This window comes from Apostichopus japonicus, chromosome 10, assembly GCF_037975245.1.
Source record: "Apostichopus japonicus isolate 1M-3 chromosome 10, ASM3797524v1, whole genome shotgun sequence".
NCBI lineage: Eukaryota > Metazoa > Echinodermata > Holothuroidea > Aspidochirotida > Stichopodidae > Apostichopus > Apostichopus japonicus.
In genome coordinates this window covers 3,782,071-3,794,578 of record NC_092570.1, presented here as the reverse complement: position 1 = coordinate 3,794,578, position 12,508 = coordinate 3,782,071, and the positions used below count along the sequence as shown (strand labels likewise).

Sequence of the window (12,508 nt, the reverse complement as noted above, 5' to 3'; positions counted from 1 at the left end):
TTGTCAAAGCAAGTAACGACGAAGCCTAAACTGGAAATTAAAACAGCTGGTTTCGTTTCATTACCAGGGAATGGTAAGATTTTCTACTACAGTATTTCCTGTCTACAAATTTCATGAACTCTTACCGACGAAATATATCAATGATGTACTCTGGCTGGCAACTTGTACTGCACCCTGAAAAGAATGCAGTGGTCATGTACAGCATTAGAAGAGTTATTTCCAAACTTCTCCTCGGAGTAACTCTGTAGGAGCTATGAGAGCTCATGTTGAGTCATAGCATCAACTAAAACACATTCCTCACACTTCTGTTAATACTTATCTGAATTTAGCGGGAGTATGTTTGCTCTTATCAATCCAATCGTGGAGTCCACTACAACACGAAAAAATGGCCATTGAACTGCACGAGAGCATCTTCTTTTCATGCCAATTAGATATACAATTTAGTGAACGTTATTTGCTAACTACCCAGAAGACGAGACTGAAGCAGAAGTCTAATTTGTTGAGTGGAAAGAGTCTGAATGAAAATATGGCGAAACTTTGGGCACTGCGTTCTCCGATACACTGCGACCTATACCGGCCACAGATTAAATTCTTTCATGTTATCGCCACTTGGCCAATGATATTGAAAAGTTTACAGACTGAAGTGTCCGCTCATGCGTAGGTGTAAAAAAAGTCCGTAACATCAATTTACAAAATTTTGTCAGCTGATAAGAAATGGGGGAAATTTAGCGTACATCGTCCCTACGGAGCTGCTTTCAATTTTTAAAAAAAATTCTCAGACTTCAGCTCCAAAAGTAGCTAATAATGACAGTGTTATGAATGGCACCATTGTCATTACTTTAGCTCGTGAACATTCAAGCTTGGCGAGGAGCCATCAGTCATCGTATCCAGTTGGCGCTCAAATAATGGGGTTTCACCTGGCTGAATAAAAATGAATACGCGTGCTATATGTCATTATAGGTTGCCTAGTTTATTGGGCCCCACGTGGTACTCGAATTTTTGTTGAACCAGTTCTAAATAGGGCCCAAGTACAGCCCGCCCTCAATCCCAAGATGACTGTCTTCTCTCGTGGTGTAGGCCAAATGTTTAACCCAAAATGGATCACCGATCGAGCGCGATACTGACCGAGTACAATACGCAAACAAACGTTTTTCATCGTCAATTAAGTTCTATTAAAATGTCCGGTTTTGGTTCGATGCCCGAAGAGATTCAAAAATAAAATATGTCAAAAGAAATGGGGAGTTTTCAAAAAATGCAATTCAGTTGGTTGTGATTGATCGTGCATCATGTTTTTATGTGGTCGTGGATGTATTTGTCGCTTCTTTGTCCAAATTTAAGTAGAATTTCCTTAACCCCAACAGCTCCCTCTAAAAAGGCTACATATTTGCAATAAATTTGGTTTGCAAAAACTCGATCGTTCGAGGGTGAGAGATATCTGCTTCCCATGAAGAAACCATCTGAAACCTCAGGCTTAGTCCCCCAAAAATCGCTACAACGATAAAATCATTTTACGAACATGGGTGGTTGAGAATGAAGCAGCGCTCATTACATTTTAATTCACTAATACACAAAATGTTCAGCGTTATTTACTCTGTAATAATTTCGCAAATTACGACTGATTTAGATAGATTTAGAACTGATGAGAGGGTATCAGCGCGACACAACGCCGTAGCCAAGGGGAGGGGGGCGATGGAGCGACTGCCCCACCCCCTTGAGCATAATTTGTGTATGTTTTATGACATCGCTAGTAATTTCAAGCTTAGATGCAACTTGCAAGGCCTGGGAAGTGCCATTTCCAGCGAACTGGGAGGCATTTTCAGCCAAATTTTCTTGTACGCTTCGCGCCAACTTATGGTGGCGCTACGCTTAGATAGTTTTCAATGCAGAATCTACGGCTTTGATAGTTTGCTTATAGCTTCGCCCCTCCCTTTGCAAATTCCTGGCTACACGCCTCAGGGCGACAAAACGCCGGAGCCATGCATCAATCAGGGGGTCCGGGGAATACGATGTAAAGAATAATGTATTTTTGTTTTATAAATAAAAATGAAGGAAACATGAAGACTTCCACATGGGGGACCGGTGACAACATAGTTCAAGGTTAAACCGTATGTGGCCTTATCTGGCATTCGACGAAACTGCATGGACGTGACATACTTAAACGAGGCTTAGATTGCTTGCATACTACGGGGTATCCCAATAACGTTTGAACATTTACAAGGCCGATAGATAAACATTTTGTAACCAATTTAGTAAATTGCCCGTATAGTAATTTTCTTTGAGATAGTGTCAGTCTTTGCATTATTTATCATTGAACAGGTTTTCATGTGAGGAAAGAAGTTGCGTCACGTTTCTGCTGGCTAGTGATATACAGAAAGCTGACAAGAAAACTTGTAAACAAGTTTTGAAAGAGTAATGCTTTTTCTTCATCATGTTGAATTAGGTCATCTTCAGTAGAAGGGTTGTAGGCGTATTTGTATCAGAAAGTATGCAGATTTGAAGACCGGAATTTTATAATTTCGAGATATTAGCTCATCTCGTCAGCTTTACATTTGTATCAGTACTTTTACCAAGAAGTTCACAAGTTAATTAATGAGTAAGGATTTTGACGACCATTCTTAATTCTTCTATTTCTTTCGTCTGTGTATTAATGTTATTTTCTCGACGCCTTGAACGTTCTGCAAAGGTGGACTTTGGCACATCATAATTCTAACTTTATTTTAATATATTACTATTATTATTTAGACTTATTTGTCAGATTTAGGATTAAATTCCCACCTCTTTAAAGGCATTTTCAATTTTAAACATAACGTCAGATTTTGTGTGAGAGTTGAAATAATATATTGATTTCTGCTAGTTTTTGTTCAGCTCTTTTCGCTGTGTTCTTTGAGAGCGACTTATCAACAGCATATTGATATTCTTGTAAAGCACTTTCACCTTGAACAGTGTCATCTATATGGTCTGAACTTTGTACAATAAGGCATGAAATATCTAAGAAAAATATGACATATTAGTCTTGATTCTCATTTCAAGTACTGCAAATATGGATGATTGGCATTTATTGCTCAAGTGTATGGACCACTATTGGTTCAAGTGACAGGTGAGATATACTTCTCATTGAACAATTTCCTCAGTATGTCTACAGCTGGTCATAATAAAAAACAACATTTTTTTTGCAGATTTCAAGTTTAATTTTTCTAGTAGAAAGCTTCTTGCTGATGTGTTCAATATTCAAAAGTATTCAGTTTGTTTGGAAGAATGCAGTGCAGTCACAGAAAAATCAAGCTAGTCTGATGTGTTGTCCAAATGTGACACCACAAATACAGTGAAATGTGCTTTCACGCATACAAAGAATAATAAATTTCAGAACTTTATATCTCAGAAACAAAATTGGCAATGATAATATTAGACACACCTATGAGTTTATCTGCACTTTCTCTTCTTAAATTTTTAACCAGTTTCACTTCATCATGTCTTTAAAAGAAATTTCCGTATAAAATTTTGTGTATAAATGTACACTGGTAAGCAGATATTAGACTTGTGGACATTGAAACATCTTTCCAATAATATCCATTTTTATTACATCTACATAGTATGATCATAGAGTCAATACTTTGGATCTGTTTCCTACTTTTGTGTCTGTTATACTTTTGTTTCTGTTTCACAGGACAATCAGTTCCAATTGTTTGTAAATACTAACACAAAGTACAGAGTTCAAATTAAATGTCAAAATTACGATCAAGTCCTCAAACACTGACAGAAAACTGGTTTTCATTGACACAGCACTGTTTCTCAAATGTTACATCTTCAGACACTTAGTATAAATTATATATTAACATATGTCTTTCAAATCTATGAGAGATGTTATATCACAAGAGCAGCTCTGAAAAGCTGTTTCCGTTTCTTACTTGTATTAAATCGTAGCATAAGTTAACGTTGATTGCAGCTGAATTTGTCTGGACACACTGCCATAGACCTATCAACAAGATGACCAGTATTTGTTCTTCTTCTTCTCAAAATATTTTATTTCCAAGACCTCCATCATCAAGTTTTATTTACTTCATCAGTATTAAGAGATGTCTCCTTCTCTGGTCCCTTCACATTTCTCGCCTCTTCTGCTTTCCTCCTACGATTGGAACGTTCCTCTCTGTATCCCCTCCCCACTCCCCTTTCTCTGTTTCGATCCACAGACTTTTGTTCTGGCTTGCCTCTGACTTCCTCCTTTGGGGCCGAAGAGCGTGCGCTGTTACTTCGCACCTGGGAATCAAATTTTTTGGCAGCTGTCGGTCTCTTTTCTTCCACTTTCCTCCCATCTCCAGCGACGGGAGTCTTCTGGGTAGAGGTCTCTGGTTTCTTCTCCTCTGTCTTGGGTTTGTCGCCCTCACTTGAAGTCGGGGAGGTTTGAGCCGAATTTGAGCCCTCCTCCTTTTTGGTTGTCCTAGCGCTCCACGACCTTTGACCCGGTTGGTAACGAGCCATGTCAGGACGATCCTGAGTGAAAATGGGTGAAGTTTGAGATTGCATAAAGGATACTTGTAATTACTTAAGTTTAGACTTAAGTTTGGCAGACAACATCTGCACAATTGATCAAAAATTGGAAATCTGGTAGGTTCATATGGAGTGAATTATTAAATTCATTTATAATAACAACTAATTTTATCATCAAAACTTGTTTTAACTATTTCGTAGTCAATTGTATTATCCAAATAACTTTTGGTTATTGTATGATCACTGAAGCGGAAAATAGTGATATATATATAAATCCCTGCCAGTTGGAGTGAGAGGGGGAGGGGTCTTGGGTTGATGGAAGAGGGTGCTGTTTATGGGTGGAGGTTAGGGAGGGAGGGGAGAGGGATAGTATTGATAATGACAGCATATGTCCTCCAGTACCACAGATTTTTAAATGCGTTGTACAAAAAGAACCATAGTAAAAATTCATCATTTAGTTGAATTTATTGATCTGGGTGCCATTTAAAGCACCCCTACCATCAAAACAGGTTACATAAATCTGAAGAGTACTTTGTGTACAGATAATTTCAATTGGTCTGCACAAAATCTTGAATACATTTCACACCATATTCATCACTTTATTGGCTATTTCAAGCACTTAAAATATTTTTACTTTGCTTTCCTTGGTTCACATTCTTCATATTCTTTTCCCCCCAAAAAAAAAAAAAAATTGAAATTTCTACCTTATTTCTGATCTTAGATTTGTCATCTCTTCTCATCTCCTTCTCCTCTTCTTTCTTCGACTCTAGAGTTGTCTTCCTTCCTGCATCCTTAGCATCTCTTTCGCCTCTCGTGTCCCCCCTGCCTACTGACCTCTCGTCTCGCTTATCGCCCTTTCTCTCATCCCTGTCTCTCTGCCTCTCATCGTTGCCATCACTCCTTGGTTTACCGGCCCTCTGTAAGCTCTCTTGGGAGGATGTCTTTGATGGCTGTCTGCGATCCCTCTCTCTGTCACCGTAACGGTCCCTTCCTCCACCCCTGTCTCGGTATCTGTCCCAATCTTTATCTTTCCCTTCCCGGCCAGGTGGCTTCCTCTTATCATTGATGGACTTGGAGTAAGCATTTCTGTCTCTCCCTCCTGACGATTGGTCTTTATCTCGTGAGGAACTCTCTTGCTGTCTGACATTTTCCGGTTTTCTTCTGTTTACGAAATTTAGTGGAAATCATAAATATTATGAAAAGAATTCAAGGAAAATGCTGACTAAATGCTAAACATTTGAGCTGAGAATTTCTTTATCTCTTAATAATAAGAGACTTATCTTGCATTCAGATCAAACATGTAATTGTTTAAAAAGAAGTCCTTTTAAAGTACAGCTCGGTATAATTATCAGTGAATGTACCAAAACAGTTTTGGTTTTACTTAAAGAAATAAGAACGTAAATGAATCCAAAACTACACAATGGTCATGCACTTAAAAGTCATCAGTTTAAAGTACAAGAAACAACTTGCAGATATGCAGATAGGACACCATACAATTGTCTAAACAACTTTGTTAATAACATCATCACCTTGAAATATTTAGAAAGTACTCAAAGAGTGATGCGTTTAAGGAGGAGTTAACCCAACCACTCAAAATTGGTCTTTGTGATAAGGGGACTTCTCTCTATCAGTTATATAATAATAATGATAAATGATAATAATAATAATAATAATCATAATAATAATAATAATAATAATAAATGAATAAAATGATTGACCCAAACGCCAATCGAAAAGCAAATTTACGACATCTCTGACTAAAACTGACACATTTTGAGTACTGTAAGTACTATTTCAAGACATTATGTTTGGATGTTGCTCTCTGGATTGCCAAAAATCATCATTAACTTTCACTATTAACTCAGTTGCCGCTTTAACTATGCCCATATATTGAATAATACTGACAGAAAACTGTCAAATGTTGATACTCTCTCTGTAATGCATGTTCACTTACATGCTCGCCAAGTGAAACATCTGACCCTCCCCTCCCTCCTACCTTACCTCCCTCCCCCTTTCCCTCCCTCCCTTCCCTTCCCTCCCCCTCACCTCCCTCCCCTCCCTCCCCTCCCTCTGTAATTTTTTCTGGAATGCCTCAATTCTTACAAAAAAAATATTAGTTGGATGCATTGTTTACAGTTACAACGATCATCCATGTCACTTGATTTTAAGGATGATGAAAATATGAATTAAATAATTTTCATACAAACTAATTTATAATTATATCTGTCATCTGAGAAGCTCACCTAGTTTGATCAGCGTCCCTTCCTCCTCTCCCTGGATCTCTGCTTCTGTCGTCAGAATCAGCTTTATAATCCTTGTCAGTCTTCTTTAAAAGCTATTAAAAGAGAAAATTATAGATGACAACAACTTGAAGAAATATGTCTGGATATATCTGGATTTAGTCACCTCAGTTGCTTGGTCATAATCTGTACAAACATTGGCATATGTAGATAAAGCAGGTTGTCTGGGGCACAAAAACATACTTTACAATTTGATTTATTTGAAACTAATATTATAATATATCAGTGCAATGTAGCCCTATTTGCTACATAAAATTTGATATGTCTTGGAAATTACAGGTTGTACACTATCTAGGTTCATTGCATGAGGCAGGTGGGATGGCCACTGGGGAATCAGGTATACAGGGTTAAACCTTTCATAATGTCCTATTATTGTCATGTTATGCCTGTAAATGTTCTGATATAATTTCACTAGTTGAGTGGGAATGAGGTGGGGGGAGATAACTTTAGATAACATTAAGATTATATGCTGTTGCTACATTTGTATGGTTTGGTATGTCTTAGAAAAGAAAAAAGTTGTACATTGTTATCATTTCCCATGAGGTAACGCTGGCATTCCCCACCTCCCCCCCCCCCCCACCCATCCAAAACTCTCATCCCCTAATAACATAGGGTACAAATCTACTTTGGTATGTGTTGCTACTAGTTCCAACAAAAGGGTAGTACAAACCCCTACCCTTCCTGATTGGCTTTCAGCTGACTTTATGATAGACGATCCATAAAGACCCACTGTATCACAGAGTTCCCTTCAAGAGTAGTCAAATTGCAACAAGAATAGGTAACTTGAGCCAACAGTTTCAAAATTTCAAAGGTTTTCTTCAGCACCATTCAGAATAAACTCAGAGTGACCAGGAGTGATAGCACATTGACACCATTAAGAATAACTGTGACCAGGAAGAACAAGAGTGACAGGAGTGATTTCGCATATTGACCACCTGTCAGTGATAGCTTTCAGTCTCTCTCATAAAGTATCACGCTGTAATATCATTTCATAAATCATAGCATTTATACTGTATTTGTCTGTCTGTATGACAGACTTTGTTTCCTTTCACACGTTTCATTACCTTTATCTGAGAATCTCTCTTCTCCACCTCTCTGCTTCTCCTCCTATCGTCTTCTTTTACAATCTTTTCTCGTTCTCTCGTCTTCTTCTCTCCGTCTGACTTGACGGCTTCTTCTTTCTTCTGTTTGATGTCCTTGTCCCGTCTTTCTCTCTCCTCTTTCTTCTTCCTCCTCTCTTTCTCCTGCCGTCTCTTTTCTTCCTCTCGCTGTCTCTTCCGTTCCTTCTCTTTCTGTCTCCTCTCTTCTCTCGCTTTATCTCTGGCTTTCTGCATTTCATCGAGAACAAACACTTTTTTTAGACAATTGAAAATGTTTCAGAACAGAAAAACAAAAATATGTATTTCACACATTAACCCAGAGGTAACAGTGGGATGCCACATTAATCAAGTTCAAGAAGCTGATTTTCAAACAGCAAACTGAGTTATTATCATAAATACTTGAAACAAGATTGTGTCCTCTAAGCTTAACAAGAAGAGGAAGATAATTGCCAAGAAAAATGACTAACAAATATTAACGTGAAATAATTTGTATTGATTTTCACTTTAATCGATTCATCCCTGAGACATTAAATTTCAGTTATATGTGTACATATATAGTACAATCCCTAAGGAGGCTGGAAGATTTTTCACTGTTCTGGATTTTCCAAATCATTGCAATTTCAAAAATACATACATATAAGTATATTTATATCATCTTCTTTTTTTGCAATTAAAAAACTAATCCCACCCTCATCTAAAGGGTTAAATAAAGTATTCTATTTATACAAAGGATCAATAAATAAATCATTGTTATTTTAGGTTGTTAAAAACATGTTCTCAAGTTTTATGCTGACAAGTTTGACTTGCTGAGTGATGGTCTAACAACGTTGATGAGTTTCATTTTCAAATAATGCAGGGACAGTCAAAAGTTTTATAATAGTTTACTGCTACTATGGAAAGTGTCTGGCTGACAAAATATTGGGAATGAAATCTAATTCCTTAATTAGTCAATCATTTATCAGCATTCGGTGGAAACGTCTACTAGGAGGGTGTTTGGATGTGTTGTGATCAAAATTCGGACTATTTGTAGTTACACTTACAATTCTTTCAACTCTCTTTTTCTTCAAGAAATCAATGAGTGGAGTGGTCACCTTGGTTGCTGTCGAAAGGAAAAGAAATAAAATAATTTTGTCCATTTTTCTGTTCATATTCCATTGCAAGTCACTGAAAAATAGAAAACTACTTGGGAAATTATGTTGGCTATGAGTTCTACTCCTGTTCTAGCTCTATTATAATACTTCCACATCTGCTACAGTAGTAGAGAGATGAGAAGATATAAATCTGTTGTGTTCATTTGTTTTTCACCAATCTGATTGGACTGATTTGTATTCAGCATAGAAAGCAGAATCAAGGGCTGTTTTTTATGACTTTTGTGAAGACAAATTACTACGAAAAAAGCTTTCATTTACAATACTTGAACTATAAAATTGATACGGAATAGAAGATATAGGATAAAAAATTGCATTTACACGTTATAGGAAATGTAAAATCTCTGAGCCAAAGCTAATTGAGACTTCTTTTGTTTTTTACTTTCAATTCCAAGTAAATCCTTTTCCTCAGTTGATATGGCTACTCTACCATCAAGCACTTCCTTCCTAAGTTTTTCTGCAACAAAACAAGCAAGACAGCCTAAGATATTCAGATACTCACTAGCTGCAGCACGTTGTTTTGCTTCTAGTTCCTCTAAGTAAGCCTCTGCACTAGGGAGAGGCTCAATTTCAGCGTTTAACACTTCCAAGAACTTCTGGTAGTCCTCATCTAGAGAAAGGAAATTACAGCATTTAGACATTAAGAAAAATAAAACGGACAGATTGGCATTCAAACCAAGATCATAACTTAAACGGAAAATTCTGCTTTCCTGTGCTGACCAGTAAAAGTTAAGATTCTGTATTGCAAAAGTGCTTATAAACTGACCTGAGGTCATTAATCCTATCATCAGTCCTAACAATTCTCACAGCACATGCTAGGATCCAAAGGTCAGGCCATCAAAAATTGACATATAATCCTTCCACTTAAAGCAACATAAAGTGGTCAGCTCAGGGGCAATACGACACTTCGTGTAATGCTTGAAATTAACAGCATTTTCTGAAGCTTTTGTAGCTTTGTTTGTTTTTAAAGTCACATCAAACAAGAGGATAACTATAACTCTATCAGAATGGGATATTATTATATTAGATACTTTATTTTATGATATTATTATAACATATAATATATTATTACATATATTATCATATTTTATACATATGATATTAGAAGATGCTTTAAGTTGTGATTCTAGAAACGAATACTGTAGCTTATTGTCCAAACTTCTGCATTATACTCTTTTCCTCCTTAATAAATTAGAATTGATATCATCCCACCAACAGGTTAAACATTTTGCAGGAGATTGGACAGAAAGATTAGAATATTAAGTTTTTGTAAAGATACAACCAAATAAATTTAAACATGCCTTAATAGTATTACCTTCTTCAATGGTGCCACATCTCGGATCTGGTTTTCTGTTTGACCGCTTTGGAATCTTCTGATAAGGTGCAAGCTCCACAACAGCTGGATATTCCTTCCCTATATAAAGAAGAAAAATAACTAAATGTTTCTATTCCTTTCCGTAAGATAAGATTTCTCATGTAGGTAAAGCTGTGCAAAAGGTCTCAAATTACTATTTTGCTGTATTTTTGAAACTGGTTCAAAAAAGGAGAAATAAAGCAGCCACCTATTAAACAATTACTTTTTTATAAAATTTCTAATATGAACCATTGAAATTATTTCAGAAACTGACTGACAGGAAGAACCTCAGCAAACAGTTCATATGCTGTTTTGTAATTAAGCATATATACTTGACTTGTTTCTGTCATGCTGCGATCCTATCACATATTACATTTTGATTTTAAGATATTTTAATGATTCGTTGTTTTGCCATTTTGCCAATTATTAATGCCACACCATAGGGATTTTCTATTCAAATATGAAATTCAAATGATCTTTGTCCTCACCATTGGTGTCTTTGAAGGGAAATCCATCCCACTTGTCTCGAAAGTTCACCACATCACTTTGTTTCAGAAAGTTAATATAGGCCCGACTGCATGCATACTGACCAAGACTGCGTATATGGAAATATTAAGAATTAATAAAAGAATGCAATCATAACAAAAGCTTGGTTTACTCTACAAATTTATGTTTACCTATTAGTAACAATGCTATTTTATAGCTCTGCACACTATTTATATGCATATATTTCATTTCATTCTATCACTTTTTTTTCTTCATTCATGAGTCAGTGATTTTTGGGGGTTAAAAATTCCAAAATATAAAATGTAAAGCATTTAAAGGAAGATATTCTATGTGGGTTGACATTGGTACTTCATGCAACTTAGAAAGGGTTCCCATTTTTCTTTCTGTTTGTTTTATATGGCATAATCTTTAATTATAACTTATGCAAATTAGAAATAAATGAAAAAGGCTGCATGCTATTTTCTAACTAATTAATTATTACATACAGTAAGAAATTTTGTTTTTATAACAAATCATTTCTAAACACATACATGGCTAGCCAGTGGAAGATCATTATTACATTTACAACAATTTTCCATAAATATTCATACTTTTCTTAGAAAGAAACCTAGTGCATCTCACCTGGAATCTGCATTGAAAAAGTTAAAAAAGTCATGACCTGTGAGAGGTTCAACAAGCTTTAAAAACTCTTCTTCAGTTAGTGTTGGAGGTAGACATCTAATCACCACCTTGTTAAACAACAGAAAGCGAAAAAAAGGAATAAATACCATTTATTCAATTTAATTCTCCTGTACGTTGTTGTATAATTAAACAAAGATGAGCATTGCCAAAAATTGGTCATGCTAAATGCCAATCGGAAGTATTTCTGTGATTAACCACAAATTTAACTAATTTTTTTCTGATTTACTACCCTGTAACTAGCAAGAACTAAATATCTCAAGTGTAGATTTGGCGTAGCCTAACTTACAGTTAGGCTTAGGCTTACAAAGTACAAGTGTGCTACTACTACTAAGTAGCCTATACCAACTTTGTGGTGTTATGGAAAATGATTTACTTGTTAAAATATTGCAACAGGACATAAACTTTGCCGAAATTAAACTATTTCTCTTTGTAAACAACCTTCAGCATAGGTGCATCTTTCTGTTGCTTTACTGTTACTGTCTTAGGAGGTATCTTCCCTACGACTTCCTTCGTGTCCTTGGTCATTTTGTGAGTTCTTCAATGTTTACAAATTCTATGTATAAGCCGAGCTAGTTGCGCTGTTTCAAGCTGGCAACACAGTATAGTACTATGGGCCGCCATAAGTTCTTTAAACAGTGGCGTAACAATATTGTTATCGATATTGCATCACTAATGTTCTATGACTAAGGGTTGGGGCCCTCCTTTGCAACCTTTGAACCAATGTAAAAGAATTTTCGACTGCTGAAGTTTAACTGCATTCAATGTAGGATTATTTTTTGTAATTTTATTTTTGTGTGTATATGAACCCCCACCGCGACTACCCCCTTTGTATAATTCCCGGACATTGAGGATTGCGAAATAATGTTATTAAATGTCTCGAGAATTATAGTGGCATTTTTTCTTCTTCCTTGTTTTTTTTCTTTCTTGGGGGGG

General features: G+C 36.2%; 1 protein-coding gene across 1 annotated transcript; it reads right to left on the bottom strand.

Moving 5' to 3' along the window:
- Positions 1–3,529: 3,529 nt before the first annotated feature.
- Positions 3,530–12,171, bottom strand: LOC139975395 (uncharacterized). The gene is made up of 10 exons (XM_071983363.1): positions 12,014–12,171; positions 11,516–11,622; positions 10,876–10,982; positions 10,349–10,447; positions 9,536–9,643; positions 8,926–8,984; positions 7,850–8,113; positions 6,729–6,820; positions 5,190–5,646; positions 3,530–4,488 (listed from the first exon to the last, which is right to left on the bottom strand). Exons 1-10 carry the CDS (start codon positions 12,098–12,100, stop codon positions 4,042–4,044), a joined length of 1,827 nt encoding a protein of 608 aa, XP_071839464.1. The 5' UTR covers positions 12,101–12,171; the 3' UTR covers positions 3,530–4,041.
- Positions 12,172–12,508: the final 337 nt, after the last annotated feature.

Bases quoted from the DNA above. Each gene is read 5' to 3' on its own strand.
- LOC139975395 (XM_071983363.1), bottom strand. From the start codon at position 12,100: ATGACCAAGGACACGAAGGAAGTCGTAGGGAAGATACCTCCTAAGACA. The intron at 9,644-10,348 runs GTAATACTATTA...TCCTTTCTCTAG, and splicing joins ATGTGGCACCATTGAAGAAG to ATGAGGACTACCAGAAGTTC. The intron at 6,821-7,849 runs GTAATGAAACGT...CTCTTTTAATAG, and splicing joins AGAGAGATTCTCAGATAAAG to CTTTTAAAGAAGACTGACAA.